The sequence below is a fragment of the Cavia porcellus genome, unplaced genomic scaffold (genome assembly GCF_034190915.1).
Source record: "Cavia porcellus strain 051 isolate PalLab524CR breed Dunkin Hartley unplaced genomic scaffold, mCavPor4.1 scaffold_16, whole genome shotgun sequence".
Lineage (NCBI taxonomy): Eukaryota > Metazoa > Chordata > Mammalia > Rodentia > Caviidae > Cavia > Cavia porcellus.
The window spans coordinates 41,374,190-41,400,209 of record NW_026947499.1 but is presented as its reverse complement, the minus strand read 5'-3'; the positions used below and the strand labels follow the sequence as shown (position 1 = coordinate 41,400,209).

The 26,020-nt window shown below is 51.6% G+C and overlaps 1 protein-coding gene across 3 annotated transcripts in view; it reads right to left on the bottom strand.

Moving 5' to 3' along the window:
* Positions 1-5,038: 5,038 nt before the first annotated feature.
* Clec16a (C-type lectin domain containing 16A) overlaps positions 5,039-26,020 on the bottom strand; it is a 216,670-nt gene continuing 195,688 nt past the window's right edge. For 2 of the 3 annotated variants that reach the window (XM_005007496.4, XM_005007494.4), the window contains exons 22-23: positions 17,050-17,208; positions 5,039-7,987 (exon numbers count right to left, since the gene is read on the bottom strand). In XM_005007496.4, coding sequence (XP_005007553.1) covers positions 7,632-7,987; positions 17,050-17,208 — 515 coding nt within the window. In that variant the 3' untranslated portion in view covers positions 5,039-7,631. Of the gene's footprint in view, positions 7,988-10,825; positions 10,950-17,049; positions 17,209-26,020 lie in introns of all 3 variants that reach the window. The other variant, XM_063226539.1, reaches the window with a different exon arrangement.

The following is a 26,020-nucleotide window of genomic DNA, read 5'->3' as shown; positions in this document are numbered from 1 at the left end:
TAGGGTCCAGAACTGAAGCTCAACCCCAGTGATCCCAAGGAGGGTTCCCAGTAGTGCTGCAGTGCAAGTGCCCACAGAAGTGCCTGGCAGTGACACAGCCTGAGCTGTCTCAGGGCCCCATTCTTCTCTCCTGGCTCCCACTCCTGTTTTCTGGGGCCACCTCCCCGATAAACCCCTTGTATGCTGTCCTCTCCTTCCCTGGTGTCAGAACTCCCCCAAAGAAAATAGTGGGACTTAGAATGTGGCAAACAATCAAAGAAACAAGAGCCCTTTGAGGCATGACAAATGTCAGGAAGGAAATGGGTGACTTCTGTGACACAGCAAAGCAGGGAGCCCTACTTCAGAGCACCCTCTGGAATGTGGCGCCAACGCTGTGGCCAGAGGAGGAAGTGGGAAGAGGCTTGAGGGGAAGAAAGGCAGGTGCTGAGGTGTTGGGGGGTCTGGCTAGGGGTCTTCCAGGCCAGGGCCAAGGGCTCGTGGAGTGGGCTGCAGAGGTGAGCCTCTCTCTGCTGTTGCATCAGTGAGAATTCTCCTGAGAAACAGAACCAATAGCTGCACAACCAGACAGTTTAATGGGAATTGGTTTATAGGATTATGGAGGCCAAGCAGCCCCAAGATTTGCTGTCTGCAAGCCCAAGGCCCAGGAGAGATGGTAGTGTTATTCTAGTCCAAGTTCAGAGGTCTGAGAACCAAAGTGCCCCTGACCCAGCTCAAGCAGACAGCAAATCTGCCCTCCCTCAGCACTGTTTGGGTCTGCCGGCCTCAATGAACTGGACAGGGCCCACTACAGTTATTTAGTCTGCTGACTCTGATCTCTTCCAGAGGTGCCCTCACAGGCACACCAGGAAGTAGTATTTTACCAGTTCTCTGGGCATCCCTGGCCTTGCCAAGATGACATCTAAAATGAACCACCATAGCTTCCCTGTGGAATAAGCTGGGGACCTTATAAAATTCCAGCCCCTGCCCCATGCAGGTGCCATGAATCTGAGGTACCAGCAGTAGCTGTGTCAGCCAAGGCATCTGGAGGTTTCTGGGGGACACAGAAGTTTTGATGGTGGCAAAGGAAAACTCTCCAACCCTTGTGCCCTTGTCAGTCAGGTCCTAGTCTGCTCTTTCAGAGGTTGGTGGCTGGTCTTGGTAAGACCTGGAAGATACCAGCAGGAACAGAGATGGGCAGGCCAAAGGCCAGGGTCAGAGGAGGAGGCACGGATGGAATTCGTTCACTCAGCCACATGTCAGACCCTGTGCCAGGAGACCCAGTCAAATAAGATACAGTCGCTGCCTGGGGTAAATCTGCTGAGAAGGAAGTTCAAAGAGAAACAGCCTGGTTCCAAACACACCATGACCTGTAATCTACCTGCCATTGCAACACCACCCACCTTAGGGCCTCAGGATGATTTCTAGGGGCATAAGAGTGCAGACTTAGTCCAGTCCTGACAGTGGTCTGTTTTATTCCTGCCAGCCCTTCTGATCCCATCAAACAGAAAGTCTCAAGGTCTAGCAGGATACTGAACTGCTAATTTCCCCTTTTGACAGGGAAGGCAAGCCCAGGCCAGCCTGTGGCAAGGCAGGAGTGGAGCTTGGTACAACTTAATTATATGGGTTTGCCTGGCTGTGTTTGTTTTTATGGTATCTTTGATTTCTGGCAAGTGTCATGAGTTGAATGGGGACCCTCCTGAAAAGACACAGTCATGTGCTGGGTTCAGGCACCTGTGAATGTGGCTTTATTTGGAAATAGAGTCTTTGTGGTTATCATGAAGGATTTGAAATGAGATTCTCCAAGATCAAGGGAGACCCCGAGCCCAAGAGCTGGTGTCTTAGGAGAGAGGAGAGGTAGACTGGACATAAGAGATAGAGGCAAGAGGCCATGTGAGATGGAGATAGACATGAGTGACTCACCCGAGGGATGCAAAGAAGGAAATGGGTAGCTGCTGTGACACAGTGAAGCCGGGAGCCCCATCCCAGAGCACCCTCTGGAATGCCAGGGATCACCGCAGCAGCAGAAGCTGGAGAGAGGCATGCGGGAATTCTCTCCCAGCCGCTAGCAGTCTGTGCCTCTGACTGCACTGCTGGCCTCTGGAGCAGCGTCAGAAGTTACTGGCTTGTGAAGTCCCTGTTGGTAAAGATTATTGCTTGGGAAATAATGCAGCCTTGGAAAGGAATGCAGCGAGTGCTCCTGGCTTTGTTCCCCGAAGCCTCCCTCTTAGATAACTTAAATGTAAAATGTGAGTCAAAAGTGACTGTCATCAGGGGGTGGTGGTACACATCTGTAATCCCAGTCCCTAGGAGACTAAGGCAGGAGGATCACCATGAGTTTGAGGCCAGCCTGGGCTATGTAGTAAATTTAAGACTAGACTGAACTACATATTGAGATCCTGTCTTGAAACAAAAACAACAAACAAAAAAGTGACCGCTCAGGTGTTGGGCAGATGTGCATATGGGTGAGCACAGGTGCTCTTGCAAAGGCAATCAGGTGATCTGGCAACAGGTGGCATGGGGTGGGGCTAAGGGGCAGCACCTTGTGCCAGGGGGCCCTACTTACCCAGCTGGAGCTGGCCAAGGGTAGAGGAACACCCTTAAGTGAATTCTTGGGAAGCCCCACACGTGTCCAGGGATTCAGAACCATCTGCCTTTGGAGAAAAACACTTTAGACTGTGAGGGTTTTTTCCCACCATCCTGAAATGCCAGGAAGAAGGAGGGTAGGAGGGGAAGGGGGTTTCCAGCAGTTGCTGGCAGGGAGTCAGTCTTCCCTTCTTGTGCGGAACTTGAGGTTACTGGCACTGGGGATGCCACCATCTGCCCTCACCTTCCCCTCATGCTTGGTGCTCTCAGGATACAGCAGGGCAGAGCTTGCCTCCTGGTTTCCAGATGGGATCCTGCCAGCCCCTGGGAAACAGCACCATCCACTGACCCATAGTCAGTTGCTTGTAGAGCGAGTGCAGTGGGCATAAAACATGCTCCAAAGAACCAGAGACTTAGGTAAAGTGACTCTCAGTCACTAAATGCTCCATGGGCAAGTTCTGGGTTTGAACCAGGGCTGGTGTGTTCATCAGTTTTCTGTTATTGCAGCAAACACTCCAATCAGATTAAAAAGAAAAAAGGTTTCTTTTGGCTCAGTCTCGGTGGCTGTGGTCCATGGCCTATCAGCTTCACTGCTTTGGGCCTGTGGTGACACATCATGGCAGGAGGACGTGGTAAACAAAGCCATTCACTTCATGTCCAAGAAAGGGAGAGAGAGAGGAACAGGAAGGGGGTGGGTCCACTTTAATGGCACAGCCTAGTGACCTAAGGCTTCCTGCTTGGTCCAGCTTCCTAAGATTCTGCCACCTCCCGACAGCACCAGGCTGACCAACCGGCCTTGAATACATGGTCTGTTGAGGACACTCAGACCCCAAACCATAGTGGTTGGAGGAAACTGTCCCTGAGCAGGTCTTATGTCAAACCCCAGGCCACCCGTTCTGAGTTAAGGACTCTCCTATACACATCCCCGAGTTCCAACAACCTCCAGGCTGGCACCGGCTGCTCCTGTCCTCTCCTCACAGTCAGCAAACCCAGGCACACGGGGGAAGCTGGCCTAGACTGTGTAACAGCAAGGGGCCCCACAGGAATTTAAACCAGGCACCCCTGCCTCCCAAAGACAGCTTTTCTCTAAGACCTGGAAGGGCAGAGGAGGGGAAAAAAAAAGCCATCATTACTAAGCATCTACTGTGTGTCCAAGGCTGTGCCAAGGTACAGAGGGTCTTCTCTGTGGCTCTGGATTTTGAGTGAGAGTTTCAGGTGATTTCAACGAAAGCCACTCATGCTGGCTGCTTTATTTTCTTGTCACAGCCCAGCGGCAGATGTAACAGCAGTCCAGGGGTCAGGTCAGTGTGGGGCAGCATAGGGAGTGTGGGGGTCTAAGCTTGCACACGCGGTCCTGTGCAAGGCTGGGCTGTTCCTGCCTGTGTTAGGGGAGGCTGACTGAGGGTGCCCTTGCAGACACCTGCTGCCCTCCACCCCTTCCTTGGTCTCCCCAGGCCCAGGGCTGGCCCTTGTCTGGAGACCTGGAGTAGGTAGGGAGGTGAATGAGCTCCCAATAACTCTGCCCACTGGTTTTGTCCACCCCAAGACCTTCTTTCACTTTCTCCCCAGAATCTTAGCTAGCTTTTTTCTACATTGAGTGAATGTCCGCATGCCCAAGGCAGGGTTGCTATGAGGGTGGAGGAGGCTATAGGTGGGCTTCTGGCCCCAATGTCAGGCACCCTGCAGATACAGCCTGTGGCAGTCATGTCCCAGGGCAGAGTGAGCTCCAACCCCAAGCCAAGGGTCCCCGGGCCTGCTGGCACTCACGGCGAGACTGCCAGGAAACTGACTGGAAACGGTCCTGGGCCAGGTGGGGAAGGATCCCTGTTGGCTGCCAGTGTGAAGCTGGGAAGTCTGGTCATCGCCTGTACCATCGGCCTGAGGGGGGTACCCTGCATGCTCTTTTAAATTCTCTTGCAAGGTATACAAGTTCCCAGCCATTTCTGGTCCAGCTTTAAGCTACAGTATCAGAGGTTTTAGAGAACCTGTGACACTGTTTCCTGGGGTTGCCAGCATTCATGCTGGTACGTGTGGGCATGTCCTAGATTTGTGCCTACTGCAACACATCACCTGATGCTGTGACAGAGGGAAGCCATCTGCACTCTCCTTACCTGAGCAGCAGGCTGCACCAACAATCACTCACTATGCCTGTTTCTGAGGTTGCACTGGTGTCCCATTCCACAGATGCAGACCTGGAAGCTCGGAGTGGGTGCTACCTGTTCAGTAGGGGAGAGATGCAGAACAGGAGGACAGGACCATGCTGCTCCCTGCACCCGGCAGAGGTGGGGCTCTCCCTGAATGACTGGGCTGGACCTGACCTGTCCCACCAACCTCCTGGGAACCTGGGTGGTGTGGGGAGGAGCTCCAGCTACATCCTGCCCCAGGCAACTGCACCAGGACATGGATTAATGGCTGAGCACCTTCACTTTGCCAAGTCACAGCCTCCTGCTATAGCACTGAGGAGCAATGTGTCACATTCTTGGTAAGGTTTTTCCTCTTTTATTGTCAAATTAAATTTACAAGGAAGTTTCCAGTTTTATTTCCGCCCTCGTGCTCAGCACCCACGAAGCATGAGTCACGAGGACAAAAGCAGGTACTTCCCTAGAATGGCCAGAAGCGCCGAGATTTCCCAACCCCCGCTCCTCGCTGGGACAAGAACTATTTACATATTTTCAGCTCACAGGAACAGAAGACAACCTTACAGGTTATGCCCGAAAGTAACATCACTACATTATATGTTTCATATTTATTGCATCTAGAAAAGATCAGAATTGGTTCACCAGTGCCTTTTTAAAAACAGTGCATCTTGGAAGCCACACAGAAACTCAATGCCTGTCTTTAGGAGGTGTTTCTGTCACCCATGCCTGGAATGCAGTCATCTGGATGGTGGTGGTGACACAGAGAGCAGACAGACAGGACAGCATGGCACAGGGGCCTGCTCCTAGTCCTTCTCTGGCACTGTGGCTGCCCTCACTTGTCTGAAGGAGCTCACTTTTTCCTGTTTACCTTCCTGGGGTGCTCTTGGTGCCCAAACCTCCAACCAGAAAGGGATGTGCAACTTTCAAAGCAGAGGGTTTTGAGGATTTGGTGGCCAATGCTGCTAAGCAAGCCCAAAGGGCCTAAGGGTGGACTTGGGGAAAGTGACCTGGAAGGCTGCAGTGTTCTCTGTAGGACTTGAAGATGGTGGATGGGTAGGTGTTTGAGGGCTGACCCCAGATACCTGTCCAGTACCTGGGTAGGAGCTGTGGCTCCAGCAATAGGCTTTCCCAGAGTGCTGGTCCTGCCTAGGTCTGTCTGGATTGGCAGGTGTGGGAGGGCCCCAGTTGTTAGGTTTGGGGGGATGGCTCCTGAACACATGCCTGTGTGCGTTATCGCCAAGATGGTCAAGACCTGGGTAAGAGGGGTCCTTTATCAGAGCCCAAAGGGCCAGCTCCCACCTCTACCACACGGGCTAGCTGGAGCCACTGATTCCAGGCAGCAGTTGGTAGACCCGAGAAGGCTGGCTCACCTGCACAGGTCTTGATTCTCCCAGTCACACAGCTGGGCAGGACAGTCACTGCCTTGTCTCATCTCTGCTGTGCCAAAGGTCATTCCAAAACCAGGGCAGGGCTCTGGGGCTTCTGCTCCATGTGCACCTGCTTCCCTCTAACAGGCGGGTCAGAACACATGGTCTCCGCCTGGCTGACACAGGTTTCTCCCCAGGGAGCATGTCTCTCTTCCCGCCTGACTGGACAGACCTGTTCCCACAGTACCACGCAGCTCCTGGTGGGAAGCTGGCTGAGCAGGGCTGGTGAGGAGCAAGTTCCTCTAACAGGTGGATGGCCAGATCACGGCATGTCTCCTGAGGCCAAATAGCCAGGTTTGCTGGCCACTGGCACTGTGTGGGTATTTGTGGTAGGCACATCTGCAAGGATGCTGTACAGGGTCTCCTGTATCTCAGAGGGGAGGGGTCACTCAGTGGGTTTGGCCAGAGGTAAAACGAACATCTTGGAGCTGGGTGGGATCTGTCTGAGTCACCTGCAGAGTATGGCAAAGAGTGAAGACCAAGGGAAGAGAGGAAAGAGGGCCATGCTCTGTGCTCTGGTGCCTTCCTTAAAGCCAGGATGCTCTTGGGGTGTACAGGCCTGCAGGGGAGATACCGAGGATGCCTTCTGGCACCTTCTCTCCTTGTCTCTGGGTCTGGAGTCCGCATGGTCCCCAGTGGCTTCTCAGATAAACAGAGATGGTATTGTGCAGGTAAGCCGGATGCATCTGTGTGGTGTGAGCACTGAGCAGGGCACGGCACACTGTAACATTCAGACCTCGTTAAGTAAAGCAAGAGTGGAGCAGCTTCCGGTGCTTGCACTCCACGTGACCTGAGAGCATGTGTATCTCCTCCGCTGTTTCAAAGGAATCTAAACTTGTCAGGAAGGTGAGTTATCATTCCACAGGTTTGCAGAGTTAGTAACAGAGAAATAAGAGTCATTTAAGAAAACAGAGAAAGCGACACCAAGAACTCTAAGACAAACATTGACAAATTCAAGGGAAAACGAAAATGAAACCAACAGTATCATTACACATGACGTCAAACCTTGGGGTTGAGGGTTTTTTTTTCCTCCAAATAGATGCTTTTTAAATAAATGCTTTTTATCAGCTGCCCAAATCAGAAATAAATAGCCAAAAGAGATACTGATCTAAGTTTGCTTTTCTACAATTTGCTACCCAAAGTGACCTTGTCCAATTCTGTGCACACAGTGACAGGAACTGCCTGAAGGAAAGGAGGCGGGTGCTGGTGGGTCCTGCCACCTGGGCTGCTGGACTCCTTCAGCTCCTCCCTGAGGCAGCCATGGATGTCATCTGCATGCACTGGGCTGTTCCTATGGGCCCCAGACTGTTCTTAAAGAGGTAAAAGTGAAAGAGGATTCAAATGGAACACAGTCGTCTTTCTGATGCTCAGGAGCATGGGGACAGGTATCCACGATGGTTTCTGGGGCCACAGAGAAGTGTAGGTGCTCCTGGTTTGTCTTGCCATCAACTGCACTGGGTCCCTACCAGCGGGCCGCATGCACAAGGGGAGGCCCGGTGCCCACTCAGTGCTCGGTGGGGCCTGCAGGCTCCGCACAGGCAGCCTCCTCGTCCAGGGTCTCTGGGCATGCTGTGGCTGGTGTGGGAGGCTGGGGGTGGCCAGTGAGGGTGCGGAGGCTGTGGGGATCGACCGGAGGGACCAGGGTCAGTGACTCGACGCTCAGCGTATCAGCAGTGTCCTCATAGAGCAAGGAGATGGTGGGCTGCTGCGCGGGGAGGAGGCTGGGGGACAAGTGTGCTGTCTCCACCTCTGCGCCTCTGGCTGAGTTCTTGCTGGGCCTGGCTTCTGCTTCCATTTCATTGACAATCTCTAACTGGTCAGGAATGTGAGGCCGAGGCTGTTCTGCAGTTGTGGGGGCATCTAGGTGGTAGAGAAAAAGGCAGGGACAGACTCAGTCCTTGCAATCCCATGCTCAGGCTGCCAAACTCTGCTCCCATCCTGAACCAGGGCCAGGGAAACGTGGGTGGGAGATGGCTGGCTCCACTCACTCCTGGGGTCACAGAAGCGCTACCTCCAGTCCTACCGGTCTGGGGAAGATGTGTCAGGGCCCAGGGTTCTGGGACTTGTGGAACCATGGAAAATCCGGGGGCTCATGCCAAGTCACTGTGTGCATTAAGAGAGCTCAGCTCCTGGGAGCAGAGACTGGCCCAGGCAGGCTGTGTGCACGGGTGAGTCTGGCACCACCTGCATTATGACAAAGACATGAATAGGGAGTAAATGAGCTCAGGTGTGCCTATAACTCCAGACTCTACAGTGGTGACTTTCCCCCAAAAGGGAGTCCACTGCCACAAAACCACACTCTCAAAAAGAATGTCACTAGAACTTTCCAAGTTTTTACAAATCTTGGACTGTGGTTTGTCTCCTCTGGTCCAAGTGCTGAGTTAACAGTCATCAAGGGGCTGGGTCTGCCCAGGCCACTACCACCACCCTGAGCTGCCCCACAGGGGCCATGGAAGCCACCAGGCTCTACCCAAGGTAGGTATTTTCAAAGTGGCCATTTCTTTTCTGGGAGGAGCTCTTCAAAATCCACGATTAGATTGCAGACAGATAATGAGTTGCCCAGCCAGACACCAGAGCAAGCAGAGGTCATGGTGGAGACCCTCCTGCAGGACTGCAGAGGCTCTAAGAGCAAGGCATTGGGAGGCAAATTCTTATTTGTATAGATCTTGGGATAAAGAGGCCCTAGGGCCTCTTGAGGGATGTGCTTTGCTCAATGTGATTCCAGTTGAGTTAGTTTTTCTTCTCTTTTAAGCCAAAATAAAACATAAAGGCAAACTGAATGCGCAGCAAAAGAATGGTAAAAGCAAATAATGAAAATAAAACCATGCAGCATAGAGTATGATGAGAGGAAGAGAGTCCCCAAGAGAAAGCATAAGCACACACCCGGTCTCCCAACACACACATTACATTTCTTCCCACAAGACTCAGCCAGATGAGGTCTGGAAGATCCCCTTAATTTCTTCCTAAGGCTCGCCTGCTGGTCTGTCTGCCTGTCTGTGCCCCCGTCCCCCACAGTGGTAGGATTGAACCGGGCCTTGAGCATGCTAGGCAAGTGCTCCAGATCCAGCTGGGCCTCTCTTAGACAGGGAGGGAGGAGCGAGAGAAGGTCCCGAGCAAAGCACCGCTTGAGCTTTGGGTCTGCCCTCACTTGGAGGTGGCCGTAGGCACCAGTGAGCATGGATGGAAAAAGTGACCGAGGTGCGGTCTGAACCCACAAAGGGAAGTTCATGCTCCTTGAGAATTCTGGTTCCTCTGAATTTCAGTGGCTTTGCTCCGTGTGTAAGGATGCCTGTGGCACAGGGCTGCTTCAGCTCTGGCTTGTGTTTGACCTTCAGCAGGGCTTGCCTGCTCCCACGCACGGCCTTCATACTCGCTATAAAATGGGCTTGGGCTTCCTCACTACAAAGGCACTTTGGGACCTACAGGTGAGCAGCGCTGATGAGGTGGTTTGGAAATGACTAATTCTCCAAGTGGCACTGTCCTGCCATCTGGAGATGGAGGGGCAAAACCATTTCCTTCATGGTTTCTAAAGCTTCCATGGGAGAGTTCCCTCTTTACTCAAGCCTACACCTGCAGGCAACATCTGGGAGCTGGCAAACCTTTCCCTGACCCCTGCTAGGGTTTCTGATGAAAAGAATAATTGAGGGTACAGGAAGGCTGCAGTCAAACCTCTTTTAAAAAGCAAACCCACTAATAAATACTACCACACACACAAAACTGGTTTCTTCCTTGGGAAAGAACCAGTAGTGGGAAACCTGGCACGTCCGCATGCCCACCAGGGTGGTCTTGCCTCCCGGGACTCCAGCCTATGAGGCTCCGAGGCAGGGGACCCCCTCCTCCCTGGCTGGTACCCTCAGAAACAGACCTGCAGCTTTGGGGCAGGGCCTCAACTGGTCTGTGTCAAGTGGGGAGGGGGAGGTTTCCAAGGACAGCCCGACATGCTGTGCTTGGCCTGGGAGAGGCAGGGTGGGAGACAGGAGGGGAAGGAGAGCCACGCACACCACGCTGTGGTGAAGCTCAAAAGCAGGGAAACAAAACAGCAGGAGAGAGGCCGTCTACTGACAAGCAGGACTGCCCACGAGGGACACTCAGACACCACAAAAGAAAGGTCACAGGAGAAGGTGGCAGTGGTAGGCCCTGGCAGAGTGAGCCAGGCCACTGGGCAGCCTCACCAGTGACATGCAGTGGGAGCACTCAACATGAAAGGGAGCGATGGGGCTGCTTGTTGGTATGTGATGGGGCATGACTTTGGCCTCTGGCTGGAATGTAAATGAATCTGCCACTTATCTTTGGGCTAGGCAAGAGGCTGAAGAAAGGAATACCTTCTTGGCTGTGTTTTGTAAGTTCTCAATTCTCCAGCCAACAACTGCCCACTCCTATGGTCTAAACCATAGAAACCGATGGGGACACATTGGGAAACACCATCTCCAGCGCAGGGCTGGGTATGGCAAAGCTGGGATGCACAGGGCGGTGATGTGGCTGAGGGTAGAGGGCTGAGGGATGCAGGGTGCAGGTGGATGGGGGTCAGGAAACGAGGAGGGCCGGCTTTGGGGAAAGCAGAGGGAATCACCAACTTCAGGGCTTCGCTCTCCCGCAGCCTGGAGTCCTCACAGGCCCAGCCTGCCCCCGATTCTCCTGCAGACCCTGCCGAGGTGACAGGAGTGTGGTGGGCCCGCGGGGCTCTGTGAGGAGACCTGCCTGAATTGATTGTACGTGAGTTGCCGTGGCAGCTGCCGTTCGAAGCACTAAACCCAGTGGCCACCATGACTGTCGGCCTCCGACAGGCTGAATACTCGCCGGCGTCCTTTCCTGCCACTCCTGACTAGAGGGAAAACACAATGACAGATCATAGAAAGCCTTTAACAATGGAACAGCAAAGGTGATGTAGAGACAGGGACACAGCAGAGACGGACGCTAAGCATCAGCATCGACGAGAGCAAAGGGCAGGGCTGTGCCCCGGGGCGGGCTCTGGGCTGCGGTACAGGGAGCACCCCCCTGCAGACAGGACACTCCCACGCCACCCTCCTCATGAGGAGGTAGGGTTGGAGGGCCTGAGAACCAGATCAGTCACTCATACGATTTCACTGGGTTAAAGACGAGAAAATTGTAGTGAGGAAGGAAAGGTTTGGAGTCATTGGCAGCACACGGCCTTGGTGGACAGAAGAACGGACTTGCCGATAGGTATCAGCTAGGACCTACAGGTGAGAAACAAAATCCCTGCCTCCCCAAGGCAGTGTGAGGAGGGACAGTTGTGTGATTGGAGGCTCAGAGCCAAACCAGCTAAGCAAACCCAGCAGATTTCTGACCTCAGCTGAGGTCAGATGGTGATGCTGGTGATGCCTTGCTTGGTGATTTCTGGGAAAGCACAGGATTCTTGAGGTGCCCTGGACCCCTTGGCGTGACCCGGTGATCTGCACCTTGGAAACTCAAGAAGGAACCACAGCAGGAAGGGCTGTGGACGGGGAGCTGAGGGCGGGTGCTGATCAGGTGTTGGTGTCAGTAGCATCTCACTGCAAAGGAGCAGCTGTCATCTCAGAGATGAACTTGAGATACAAGCAAAGCTTAAGTAGTGTCCCAAGAACAGCAATATGCATGTGTTCCAACTTCACAGGACCACACGCTGGAAACTGGCTACAGTGGCAACTTCCTGTGGTGTCTATATTACCCCCATAAAGAAAGGAATGCTGCAGAACAAATGAGAAAAGACAAACACCTTTCTCTGGGTTTCTATCCTTAGAAGGACCGAGGTGATGGAGTTCAGTGACATGGAGGCCACTCTCAGGCGGTCTGGCCCTCACAATGGAGGGGTGTGCGGTGAAAGTGATCCATGTAGACAGAGAGCACAGGGGGGAGGGGGGAGGTGTCACCAGCAGGAACCAACTCCTTGTTTCTTTCTGGAAGACTCTGGAGGCTCTGAGGCTGGTGAGCTGTGAAATGCATCTTTAAAAGGGTAAGCTGACCTTTACTCTGATGTCATTTTCTAACAAATGACTTCTCTTTAGAGAGACTCTCCCAGTGTGAAATCTAGCTTATCTGGAGATTAGAGCTCTTATCTGAGGGGACAGTATGCTTATCAGATTCCCACACACAGACTGTATGTGAATGTGTATGTTTGTGTGTGCATTTGCACCGTGTTTGAGTGTATGTAATGTGGCACTTTGAGAGTGTGCAGACCTGCCCAGAAGACAATGGGGCCCATTTTCCCTTTCCAGTCATGTGCTCTCTGCAATTTCAGCTTCTCAAAACCAGAAAATGTAAGAGGGAAATGCTGATTCCAACCCTGCAGTCTTCTCACTAGGGATCAGGCTGAGGCCACCAGGGTAGTTATGCAGATGCGTGGATGACAAGACAACTGGCTCCCAGACACTTAGTGGTGGCCATTTCTCCCCACAAGACACAGAGCACCACAAAGTACCTCCTTTAGAGGTCAGTGGAACTGGACATGGTGGCGTATGCCATGGTGGTGGTGGGGACTCAGGCAGGAGGTTCACTTGAACCAAGGGGTTTAAAGCCAGCTTGAACCACATGTCAAGACTGTCTGAAAAAGGAAAAAATAAAGGCATACATGGGAGGTGGGGAGCCAACCAGTAGTGATGACAGACAAAAAACTGGTTCTTGGCATTGTTAAGGAATTTAGCTTGGGCTTTCTCTGCAGTTTGGGGTATGTCTTGGTTCCCAACTGGATCACCTACTCAAGAGCCACTTGTGGGAGTATCTGAAGCACAGTGTGCAGAGAGTACTCAGAGGCAGGTGCTGCCCACACAATCAGGGTGGCAAAAGGTGTCCCTGTAGAGCAGCCCATTCCCTTCTGGCTAAGGAGCCAGTGCCTGTTCTGGGCCAGAGACTATGGCCTCTACAGGCTGGGAGCTTTTACAAGACAGACGCCCCAATCTTTACTCAGAAGAGCAAGATTTACATACAGGGAGCCCGTAGAGAAAGGGAAAAGGATGTCCCCAGCAAGATCTCTGGCCTGGTGGACTTAAGAGAGACCCAAAGTTGCTTTCCTCATGGACCCCTGGCCTATTTAGCCCTTACTCGTTGGCTCTTCTCTCTAGTGAGGCCTCATCTGGGAGAACCAGAGCCTCCCGGAGGTGTTCTTTGCTGGTTGCTGACCCCTCCTGCATCGTCCTTTCCTCATAATTTGAAACTATACACATCCGTGTAGCTATTTAATGGGCCATGGCCAGCCTGACGAAATGTGAGATCCAGCCTCTGCCACATGGTACTCCTAATGCCTGTGCACAACAGGAACTCCATGCAAGCCTCTTTGCTTAGAAAAAAGATAACTTAATTAGAATGAGTGTAGGGCACCTAAAGCTAAGGTAGAGAAGATGCAGAGAGACGGTCACTAAGAGGACTGGGAGACCAGCAAGGACCAGGCAGATGGAGGGACCTTGTGAATCAGATCTCCGGTTTTTAAACATAAGAGGAACAGCCTGAGCCTCTAAGTCCAGGAAGCCTAGGGCGAATGTCCTACAGGAAGATGAGACATCGTATCTGGGATAAACACAGACCTCTGTCAAACCCAGCAGGAGGTATGAGGTCCGTGACCTGGCCAGAGCAGAGGCAGGTAATGTACCTGAACATCATCAGTTTCATCCTCTGGTGCAGGGCTGACCCCACATAGGCCAGCAAGGGAGACGTGGCCTTTTGGGGTGTACTTTGCTGCTAATTTGGGGTGGGGCCCACACAGCCCAGCTTTCTACTGCCTGGGGCTGTGTCAGTCCCCCAGGGCTTTATGAACGTGGCTTTTCAGCTGGGCTCCTGAACCATGGTGCAAAACTGCAGAGCTGTGCTCCACGGACTGTCTCCCACCAGGATCCTAGCCAAGGCCCAGACAGGTCTCTTGGGACAGCTCTTGGAGCTACCTGAGAAAGACCTGGGACTTGCATCAGAAATTCTACTAGGTTGGTTTAGATAGTGAATTATGGGCTTTGATGTTGCCAATGAGATGCTTTAAATTCAGACTCTTGTTTTTGCTGGTTGCATTGTCTTGGACAAGTGGGACGACCTTTGTGAGTTCCTGTGCTTTCAGCTGTACAGATGGAGGAGGGAGATAAGGCATGACAGGACCCAGTGAGAGGGTCTTCAAGGTGCTCATAGGCACAGCACCAGGCACTAGGTGGGCCTGGATTTGGGAGTGCATCTCCTGGGAGGCTGCGCAGTGTGCATACAGTAGGAAGGTGGTGCAGTGGCGGTGGCAGGAGCCCCTGCAGACTGCAGAGTGCCTGGGTGATGTGAACTGCTGGAGTTGAGGGTAACCTGCAGCTCTTGAGGAACATTTTACACTTTAAAATGGACACAGACAATTATGCATGTTTCAGTAGCATGTGATATCCTAATATATATGCTGGAAATGATCAAATGAAGGTAATGTACATTTCTAGCCTCTGGTACATTCCTTGTTTCTTTGCGTAAGGAATAGTCAAAATCCGATGTTCTGCATTTGAAATACACTGTAAGTGATTGTGAAATGTGCCATAGTTGCCATACTGTGCTATAGACTTTCACCCTCCCATTTAACAGTACTTTTGTAACATCTCTAATTTTTCAAGCTATCCTTGTACAATTCATGTTTTCAAAACCATGGTGCAGACCCTGGAACACTGGGCCTGTCTCGTTCCTAGGTGGCTGGCATCTTTGGGGTCCTCTCTCAACCAAGCACCTGACCATGAAAAGTGTGGCCTCAATGGCAGAGTGGCCCCTGGCGTGTGTTAGTTCCTGGCAGCTGAAGAGCTTCCTGGACTCTGGAGGCTCTGTGAACACACAGTCATGGATGCTTCTGATTTTGGGCTATACCCTCAGAAACTGGCCTGAGGACAACTGTCCCAATGGTGGGGCTGCAGCTGTCCAGACTAAGCAGCACAGTTAGGGAGAATGGACTACGATGGTGAGAGGCCTCCTTGTTCCCTCCAAGAATGTCACCTCTGTCAGGTTGTAGCAGGCCTCTGAAGGGTGCAAAATCTTACCAATAGGGTGTGCGTGGGCAGCTAAGCACTAGGCCACTGTTCAGAGCCAATGACAAAGCACTGGGAGAAGGCAGCCCATCTCAACAAAGGCTCCTGCCCTTCCTTCCTTTCTTGGCTGCCCTCTAGCAGTCTAGTAGGATACCAAGCAGTTGCTGGAACCATCTGGTCAGAACCACTCCTCTACGGAACATGGACACAGAATAAAGGCTTTGTTCTGGACGGACTGGGTGGCTGACAGCTGGTCTGGAAATATAGCTCGAGACTGAAGGAGCACCCAGGCTCTGACTCTCTCTCCTTGCAGGATCCATAGAGTGTCCAAAGGCATCCATTTCCCTGTGTGAGGCTAAAGCATGCACTGCCTGCTAGGCTGTGTTTCATCAGGAGGAGAGTAGTTTTAGTTTGGTGTCTGCAGAATTAGACAGGCAGCTGTACTTCAGACTCCTTCTGTCATGGGGCATAAAGAGTAAGGAGCTGCATGCTCACCTGCTGGGATTGCACTAAACACCAGCAGACATCTTGGAAGTCCTGACTCTGCTTGTGAACTGGACTATCTGGCTACCTGACAGCGGGGCTGCCAGCCCCTGGATCTGTGAGATGAGAGGACACGTGTTGGCACAGTGCAGGAATAGTGGAGGCAGGGATGAAGGCGCTAAGGAAGGCCAAGAAAAATCACTGCGCACACCACAGACATGAGGCCCTGGAGGCGGTGCAGCTGTGAAGTCTAGCTATCAGGTTCTGGTGCTTCGAGGTCAGATTTGGTAATTGCAGTTCGTGGCAAAGAAGTGTATGGCTCATTTGTTCACTGGCTGTTGGCTGTGCCTCTTTAAAAATGGAAAAGTATCCAGAATAACATAGGAGAGAGCTTTTATCCCAGAGCATTTGTAAATGTGTTTGGGTGCACACACAGAGAAATGTGCACATGCAAGCAGAAGGTGTGTGCACACGAGCACATGGGCCCAGGAAAGCTGTGCCTGGAGTGAACTTCCCAGTTACAAGCCTGGGAACAGTGCTGACAACTGCTCGGATGTACAGCCCCCCTAAATTGGGTTCAGAAGTCCCTCAAGAGAGTGTAATCCCATTGTCATTTACCCCAACCCTGCACAGAGAAAGGGTCCCAGTGAGGGGCTTGAGGGTGCCCTTCCTGCCTGGGCCTCATGATGGCAACAGTAGATGGCAGTCATGTGTGTCTCCTGGGGGACAAACAGGAGGTCTCTGAACCCCACTGTGGACACCAGGCTGGCTTAACTCTTTGCTGGGAGCCTAAAGGCTGCAATCATTGGAGAGAAAAGTACAGGTGTCCAGGGAGACTTGGCTTGCCACACCATCATTCACTGTGTCTCTTGTCATTATCCCTCAGTCCACATCTTAACGACAATCAGGTCAGATGCTCTTGAAGTATAGTGGGTGAGGGCTCTAGATAGGACATTGCAGGGACAGTGAACACCACCCAGGGTCCTCAGCTGGGGGTACAGCCTAGAATGACAAGGACTCTCAGACCTACGCTGGGGTTTGGGGCTGGGATGCACCTGAGTATGATGACTGTACCATACTGAACATTTAAAGATGACACTGGCTAGGTGTGTTGTTGTGCTCACCTGAAATCCCAGCACTCAGGAGGCTGAGTGAGGAGGATCACTACAACTTTGAGGCCAGCCTGGCCTACACAGGGAGAACACATCTATGGCTCTGGTGGTAACGACAGGTGGACTTAGACCAGGCCCCCTGTCACCTGTCCTTTCAGTACTGCAGGCAGGGGAGGTCTTGCAGTGGAACAGCCTGTGCAAGGAGCTAAACCAGACTGTGGGCAATACCTTTGTGAAGGGCACATGGAACAGTCCATGGGGTGGCAGTGTCCATCACACACCATGACAAGGAGCTGGGAGTCAGTGGTCACAGCAGAGGAAAAGGGGTGAAGGGCAGGGGCCCCCTGCCTCTGAGTCACTTGGCCAATACCTGCTGGGCTCTGGGCTGCAGAGGGCGTGGAAGATGAGCCCCCTGAGTCGCAGTGGCTAGTGGTCCCGCTGCCGCTGGGGCTCCCGCTGGCAGAAGGTGGTGATGGTGACGGCAGGCAGGGTGAACTATGCTGGTTTATACACTGGGCCACGGCAAAGCCTGCAACACAACAAAATGTGATTAAGCAGAGAGAACTGGCAGGCTGAGACACTGCTGAGGCTGGATGGGGGTTTCAGTGTCACGGTGACACGGAGCAACCCGCTCTAGCTTCTGGAGAGCCTTGGCCCATTCCCTGCAGTGAGCCTAGCTGGCACAGGACTGACCTGGACACAGATGAAACTGGCAGCACGCTGAGGGCAGGGCCATAGACCATGACTCTGGAGTGCCTGGTGCTGCCTCAGCAGGGCCGACTACTTTGGAGGGGACACACAGCCTTGGGACTTCTGGGATGCTGCCAGTTCATACAGAGGGGTTGGGAACCCTACAGACACAATCTTGGGGCCTCTGTTGATGTGCCTACATCCTGCCACAGGACAATCCCTGGACTGTCCTTGCCAGACACCTGCCCTGCCTTTGTTGTTTGAAGGAGGTAAGGTGCAGGAGCAACAAAAGCTCTGCACAAGAGCTGCGCATGACAAAGCCAGGTGTGGTAGTCCAGGCCTGCAATCCCGGCACTTGGGAGGCTGAGGTGGGAGGATTTCTACGAGCTCAAGAGGTTAACCTGAGCTACATGGTGAGTTCGAGGCTGAATTGCATAGTGGGACCTTGTCTCAAAAATCAAAACCAACCAAACAAAAAAGAACTGTTCTTGAAGTGTTGAATGATATTCAGAGCCACTCTGTGATTTGAGGATCTGTGGTCTGTGGCCATATGGGGAGAGGACAAGTTCCATGTTCTTGGGGACATTCTTTGGGAAGAATGGATGGTGGAAGTAACTGGCATGTGGATGTGTTTCTTAGTCTGCTTCCCAGCTGTAAGCTGAGCGCACTGTCACCTGCTCTCACGATGACCCTCTGTACACAGCACACCTGGCACAGGCATGGCATATGCTAAGTGCTCAGCAAATGTGTTCTTTGTATCGAATCTCAGTCTTTTTTCCAGGACCCAGGGTTTCCCACAGAGCATTCACGACCTCTGCCCTTTACATTCTGCTTTTCCAGAGGACAGACTTCTGATTTTATTCACCAAGTCCCTAAAAATGTTCATAGAGCAAACACTTCATCAATAATTTCAAGAGCCCAGGCAAACCATGGGCTTCCTGCTGCGGCCCCAGGAGCTGGACAGGTCCCATGGTGATGGTACTCTGTGGACCACTACCTCTGACCCCTGATTCATAAGAGATAGGGACATAAGAGAGGGGGAGCAAAGTGCCCTTGTAACAGAGAGGGGAACTGACCTCTCGGTATTCTGTCAAGTCTTGCTACTTCCTGAGTGACTCCCTGAGCCACAGCCAGTCCCAGACCTTAGCCTGTGTCCCTGTGCCACCTGGACCTTGTGCAGTCACCTTCTAGGAGACCTCCCAGGTTCCACACTCCTCTTTCTCAGAACTCAGGAAGCGGGGCAGAATGTTAAGTAGAGATGAATAGTTGCCTCAGAGACTGCATGCTCTCTACTCCTAAAATGGTCTGCAAAGTCTAAAATATTTGCCTTGTTGGCCCCAGGTAGAGGCAGTACTGAGTCCAGTACAAGCGATTTCTTTTTATTTCATTTCATTTTATTTTTTTGGTACTGGGAGTGAATCTTCACGCTGGGCTACATACCTAGCCCTTTTTATTTTCAGACAGGCTCTTCTAAGTCACTAAGTTGTCCAGGCTGGGCTCAAACTTGCAATCCTTCTGCCTCAGCTTTCAAGAGTATTGCAACCACAGATGTGTGGCACCATGCCCAGCTGGAGGCTAGGGTTTTAGCTCTCATCTGTTAACCTACCAGCCAAGAGGCCCAGAGAAATCCTTGCATTTCTCTTAGCTTCCTGTGCCTTCTTAGAAGATGGGACTTACTGCCTCTCACTTCACCTTTTAGAACTCAGTGGGTCATCAAGGAGGGGCTATTTGTGCTACTGATCAGCTCCTTAAATGTCAGGGGCCCTACTGATACCCCTAGCCAGGCTCCAGAGGCTACATAGCCTGTGTTGACACAGATGAGGCCTGTGTCTCCTAGCACGGTGTGTAATTTCAAACCTGGGCTCTTGTATAGCAGAAGATGCTTCCTACCCTTGTCTACCATTGAGGTCTCCTTACGGAGGGAGTGGCAGGGTCACTGTCCCAAGAGTCCTCAGGAAGCAGCATTATGTGATAGGCTGTGTGTGGTGGGAGAGAGAGCTCATCTGAGGAACTGTGGCAAGCATCTGGCAAATCCAAACACTGCTCAGGAAAATTCCTTGGGGGCAATCAGCCACAGCCTTACAGAACAAGTTTTATAGCTGCTTACTTCTTAATCACTTAAAGCGGTAAACCCCCGAGTTTACAAGCTGTTTACTTGCCTTGAAAATGAATTACCCCTTAACAAATCAACATGTCAGGAGGCTTTTCCCAAGCTGCTCATTTATCAGAGGCTCAAACACAGGGCCTACAAGTGCCATAAGAGTCGGGATTGTTCCCTGCGTGCCTCAGTGCAAAAATGACACAGCTGTGACCCAGATGGTCACATACCTCTTCTCTCAGGACACAGGTCTGTAAAGCAGTAGTTCATGACCACAGTGTCACACACCTGTTTGTGACTGTAACACATCAGGAATGAGGTATGTGGGGAGCAGCTGAAATGGTAAAATTACAGTCAAGAGACTAATGTTAGATTCCAAGGGTGAAGGGGGAGGGGCAGGGGGAAGTGGAGAGAGAGTGGGGGCGGAGGAGAAAGAAAAGAAAAAGAAAAATCGAGAAAGAAAAGTCTTGCACCTAGGGATTGGGCTGGGGTCAAGCTCGCAGACTACAATAACGTCTATATGTAATGGGAGCTGAGTAGAAAAAAATATGCTGACCTCTGGTCTCACGCCTTTACAGGGTCTAACTGAGCAGAGGCAATGAATGCAGCTGTCCTTCCCTGCTGCTGCTAAAGCCCCCAACTTCCTCCTTTCCATTCTCCTTGTTAGGTGGTGCTGGGACCCTGAAAGGAGCGGCACGTTTTCCTTTTAGCTGAGTGCCCAGACACCACCCTATAGTTTCAAGGGGCTCTTTCCCAAATCGAGACAGCAACCACTCTGGGAGTCTGTTTGCCATAGCAGAGGGACACCAGAGATCTTCCCCAGTGGAGTGCTCTGGCCTCTAGTTCTTGATCTATCCCAGTGAAGCAGTTCTGGACAAATCAGCTGCAGCAGAGGTGCCAGAGGCTTTCTGGGCTTGTGTCAAACCCACACTGATTGCCAACCCCTTGCAAACACACAGACAAGTCAGAGATCACGGTATGGCGACAGGCCTCCCTGAGATCTTCTCATGAGATAATATTCTTGGCTTTCCCTGGGTCTGTCTCAAGAGCAGCCTGTGAAATGTGTACCAAAGGCCGTGTGGACTTGCACACCTTCTTCTTGTTCCACATCTGGGAGTCTGTGGTGGAACCATGGTAGGCAGACCCACATGTGGAGGTAGAGGTGTGTCTAAGACAGCAGATATGTGCTGTAACGGGGTAAGACAGATGCACCCTGATACTGCCAGACTAAAAGACTCTTTGCTGCTGACGAGAATGCTAGCACAGCCTAGCATGGTGGTGCATGCCTGTACTCCCCGTACTTGTGAGGCTGAGGCAGGAGGACCATCAGTAGTTCAAGGCCAGCCTGAACTGCATGGCAAGACCTTGTCTTGAAAAAAAACAAACAGCAAAAAACAAACAAACCAAAGAATGCCAGCACAGAGGAAGAGTAATTGTGGAAGGAAATGCTCACAAAGAAATAAGTGAGAAGAGGTTGGAAAAGCATGTCCCATGTGTTCCTGTTGAGAAAAACTCAGGCTATTCCTTGGCCCTTGCGCATGGCAGTACTGTCCTACTGGAGAAGTGGAGGCTGTAGCAATGACAGAACAAGGTCGCTTTACTGAAATGGGCTTTATTTTTCTGTTTGAATTTTCTAAGATTTCTACTATGAATGTTATTATTTTTTTTTTTTTGAGGTGCTGAATATTGAACCCAGAATCTGTGCATGCTGAACAAGAGCTGTGCCCCTGAGCCCAGCCCCAGCCCTGGGAAACAAGGTAGGGTGCAGAAGGAAATGCAAATTGGCCAGGGGCTGGACAGACTCAAGCCTGGACCTACCTGCCCCAGCATCTTTCTTGGCTGCTAAGGTTTCTTTCCCTGGGTTCCTGAGGACCTCCCTCCAGCCCACCTCCCCAGAGGTGGGCCAGGCATGATGCTGCAGGGGCAGGCAGGCCCAAACTGGCGGTAAAACTCATGGCTGATTTTCCGGGGGCCCAGAGGTGTGCACAGGCAGGTGGGGGGTCTTCCTGTTACACTCTGGCCTAGTTCTGCCAGTTTTTCTGGGAAGATGAACTCATGAACAACTCCCTAGGATTTGTCAAACACAAAAAATACCCTAGAAAGGTTAGTCCTGTATTTTAGGCTCACTGATAGAGGGTGTGGAGTTGCAACCCAGATTCAGGCCCAAATTCTACCTGGACTGGGCTTTGAGACCTTGGATAAGCCTCCTTCTCCTCCATCCATTTCCTAGTCTTCTGCTTTCACTGCTAAGAACCAACCAGGTGATCACATGACTCAGGATTCAGAGCTGGCATGGGGGTCGGGGAACTGCATATATGTTTGCTCTGGGCACATGGAATCTTTACAGTAGGTAGTAGCATTTGTACAGGGAGATTTTTTTGCTTTTTTTTTTAGACAGGGTTCTCACTCTGTAGTTCAGGCTGGTCTTGGACTTACTATGTAGCACAAGCTGGCCTTAAACTCACGGCCCCTTCTGCCTTAGTCTTCTAACTGCTGGGATTACAGGCGTGCACCACCATACCCGGCTATACATGGAGATTTTACATACAAATCTGCAGTTCTGGTTCTTTAAAAAGTGAAAAGATCAAGATCTAAACTGGGGGTGGTGGTACATACCTGTTATTCCAGTGCTCTGGCAGGCTGAGGCAGGAGGATGAAAAGTTTGAGTCCAGCCCAGGCAATGTAGTGACTTATGGAGATTCCATCTCAAAATAAAATGTAAAACAGGGCTGAGGCTGTAGCTCAATGCAAAAGCCCTGGGCTTAATCTCTAGTATTGGAAAAAAGCAGAGCAAAGCCAAGACCTAACGGGGTGGGGGCTCCCCATAAGCTGGACTTGGAGGGGGCTGGGCAGAGCCAGTCTATTCCCCTCCTGCCCTGCCCTGATCACGCCACAGACATTCCTATTTCATCACTGTCTTAAGCCTTACATTCTTGGTCAAATCCAGGGCCTCGGGAAGGTTCTAACCCCCAGAGACTTCCCCAGCAAGGTCACCCCGAAGGCTGGAACTATCTGGTGGAAAGGAAGCCACCTGCCTCTTGCAGCCTAAGCTGGTCTTCAGACCTTGTGACAAGAATCACTGGCTTCCTGCCTCTGCTGGCCTGTTGCTCGGTCTGGAATTCCCTTTTGCCTCCTTTCTATCTTCACAAACCCTTCTCCATCCCTCGGGCTCCTCCCATGCTCACGGCCAGCTAGGGCAGGTGTTCCCACAGGAGGCAGCTGAGAGGTTTTTCTTCCTTCTTGCCCTAGCAGCTTGCCTTGTTCAGTCAGGAAGCCTTGTCAGCTGCTTGGGAGCCACCTTGCCCAAATAGGGCATAGAAGCCAAACCGTAAAGATACCGAGGTAGTTGGGGCAACAAATATAGTACTTTTAGCAGCTGGAACCTGGGATCCTCTGGGGTCAGAGGGTTTTGGATATGCTTTGGATAGTGTCAACTGCCTCCTGGTACTCATTCTCCCATTCATCTGTAGTTACAGAACCTGACTAGGTTATAGCAAACTGGACAGATACAGACTGGCATTTTGGATTTTCCAAGAAAGTTCTTTAACAGGAAAGAGGCTGTATCCTTCTCCATTTTGCTTCCTGGAATATGATGGCTGGGACTTCAACAGCCATCCTGCACTAGAAATATAAATCACACATCACAGATGACAGAGCAGAGGAGGAAGGAGCTTGGTCCCTGAAGTCTTTGTGCAGCCCTTGACTATCTACATCTAGGCTTCTTTTACCTAAGAGGGGAATGAAGTTCTGTTTTGGGTTTCCATGTAGTTGAATCTAATCTTAACTGATAAAATTTGTGGAACAGTTTTGCTAATGCAAGGAAGTGAGCTGAGTCCCCCAGGTGCCAGGGAGAGACTGATGGGGAGAAAGTTGCCCTGCACCTGCTGGGAGAGTCTTGGCATGGTGGGACGAAGAGAAGGAGGGAAGGCCAGGCATGGGGAGGTACCCTCCTCCTGAGCCTCGAAATCTTGAGGAAATGCTCTCTTAGCTCTTTCTTGTGTGGTAAATGGGCACTTTTGGTGAAATCCAGGAAGGGACCAAGTTTCTGCTTGGATTTGCACAGATTACCGAGCTTATATACAAGCCCAAGACCTGTAGCAGAGGGGACCACACGACACTCAGGAGGAAAGGGCTTGGATGTGTGCAGGATGGAGAACGGGGTGTGAGTGTGCTAGCCAAAGTTCCGGATATCTTCATGAGAGTGGGCAGGCCCTCCTGGCCTCTACAGCACGACCTGTTCTACCCAGGTTTGCACCCTCTGGCCCACTGTCATCACTGTGAGGCTACTGGGCCCATGACCAAAGTACAACTATTTCAGGTTAAGAAGCCCCTTGCCCTTTGGAAGAGGTAAAAGCAACTTGAGCCTGTGGGATTTCCAGAGCTCTGAGAATGCTGATGTGGCAAGGCCTGGTGGCCCAAGAGTCACCAAGGACTCCCTGATGAACATAGCCCTATTCCACCCTGCAGGCACCCCCACACTCACCTAGGGAGGAGTTAGGCTGCCTACATCTTAAAACCACAGCCACCCCCACAGAGACCAAACATCAAGCCCCTAAAACAATATTCAACAATGAAAGATGGGTGCCAAGTGAAGTGACAGCCAGAGGATTTCCAGCTGGGGGATATTTGTGTATCTATGCAGTCCTGAGCTGAGCTCACAGAACCTCCCCATTCACTGGAAGGTTTGTGTCCCTTAACCCTTGTGAAGTGCGTCCCTGAGAGCAGAAGGCAAGTCTGCCTGGTGGGAGGAGACTCCTCCTGGGAATATCACACCCATGGCAGCCTTTCCCTCTAAATGGTGAAGCTTCGATTATTGATTATTGGGAATACAAAAGAAGTGCTCTGGTTGACAGGCAGCCTGGTCAGCAAAGGGCTTCCCTTCTTCCCAGGCATTCTGTGGATCCCACTTCTGAGAGTCACAGACCTGCTCGGGAGTGCAAGTGAACTGAGGAATGGCAAAGGGTGACAAGCTGACTGGCCTGCCACTATACTGCTTTTCCTCATTTGACAGAGACCTCAACACTGAGAAACAGTTCTCTTCTGCTAGCAAAACAGCCAGTGTGTAGGACCCGGGATCTTCTTTCTCTGGGATGTGGAGACAGCAGGGGCTAATGGAGACTCTCTCTTGACTGTGGGTATGAGAACAAAGCCTCAGGGCCGCCAAGATTTCTTAAGAGAAGCGAGGTATCTGGATTTCTATGGAAAACCTCCTAAATGCTTAATATGTGTATCTTCTAACTCAAAGTTTCTTTTTTTCTGCCCCCTTCTTATAACATTGGGGATAGAATCCGTTCTTTTGCATGTGAGGTATGTGTGCCACCACTGAGTTACAGCCCCAGTCCATACATTTTTTTGTTTTTTAAAAGAAGAAGCAGGCAACCCCAGGCCAGCCTGTGTGACATGTCAGCATCATCCTCTGTCCTAGATCCAGATGGGGTCTCCAGTCTCTGTGAGCCCTGGGGTCTCCTTACTAGACTGGTACCCAAGCCTGAGGTGCAAGTCTAAGACCTTTCAGGTGGATATACCTCAGAGAAGCCCACTTTCTCACTGACTTAGGGAAAAGCTCGAAGCTCTGGAAGGAGATCTGCCTGTCCTGACAAAAGCCGACACTGCTCCATGTTTGCTCCAGGCCGGAAAGCACACAGAGCCGACTCGGAAGCAGCCCAGACATGTAGACATGAGTGAGGACCACGGGGCATGGGCTCCCTCAGCTTGCTGGTCATTAGCAAATTCATTCTGCGGCTGCAGCTCAGGTTTCTGGCGACGCATTGTTCATATTTTCTCAACACCCCTCGAGATGCTGGGAAACAGTAAAAAAAATCAATTGGCCCTGTGACCCTGCACACAAACCGAAGACAGTGAGTGTGGTCATGGCCTCGTTCCTCCCTTGCTGGCTCCTTCCTCAGCTCTGTCCTTTCACCTCCTACTGCCATCTGCTGGGTCCCCTGGGCAAGAGAGGACTGGGATTGTGACAGAGTCACAAGGGCTTTGGCCTGCTGGTGGCTCTGCACAGATACCCCTTGTAAGATGTAGGGTGATGCAGCTTCTCACCTGCATCTGACTCAAGAAGTGGTCTTGGAGTCCAACCCCTGGCAGGATGAGAGTGATGGCCAGGCGGGGGTTAGGCTGATGGGAGTCATTGTGTAGGGGTCACCCAGGAAAAGTCACCTTAGGAAGACACTACCAATTCTTGTTTAGAGATCATCAGGGTCTAGAGTTTAGATTTAAGTCCAATAGTGGCACTTCTATTCCTCTTAGAAATTAACACTAAAATGAAGGAATCTACTAACATGTGGGCTGGGTCCCCAAAACAGCAATCCTGTGGGGTGGTGGGACTTTTGGGGTCTCCTTGTAGTCTCTTTACTCTCTGCCATGATGCTGAGGTTTGAGTGGAAGGCAAAGGTTCGGTATTTGCAGAGAACCTCTGTACAGTCCCACTTTAGTGAGTTCAAAATGTTTACTGTTGTGTACAAAACTGGGCTCAGGAGTCATCTAAGGTCTTCCCCCAAGTGATGAGTTCTGATTTTCTTTCCGTGTCCTAGAACTAAAGAAG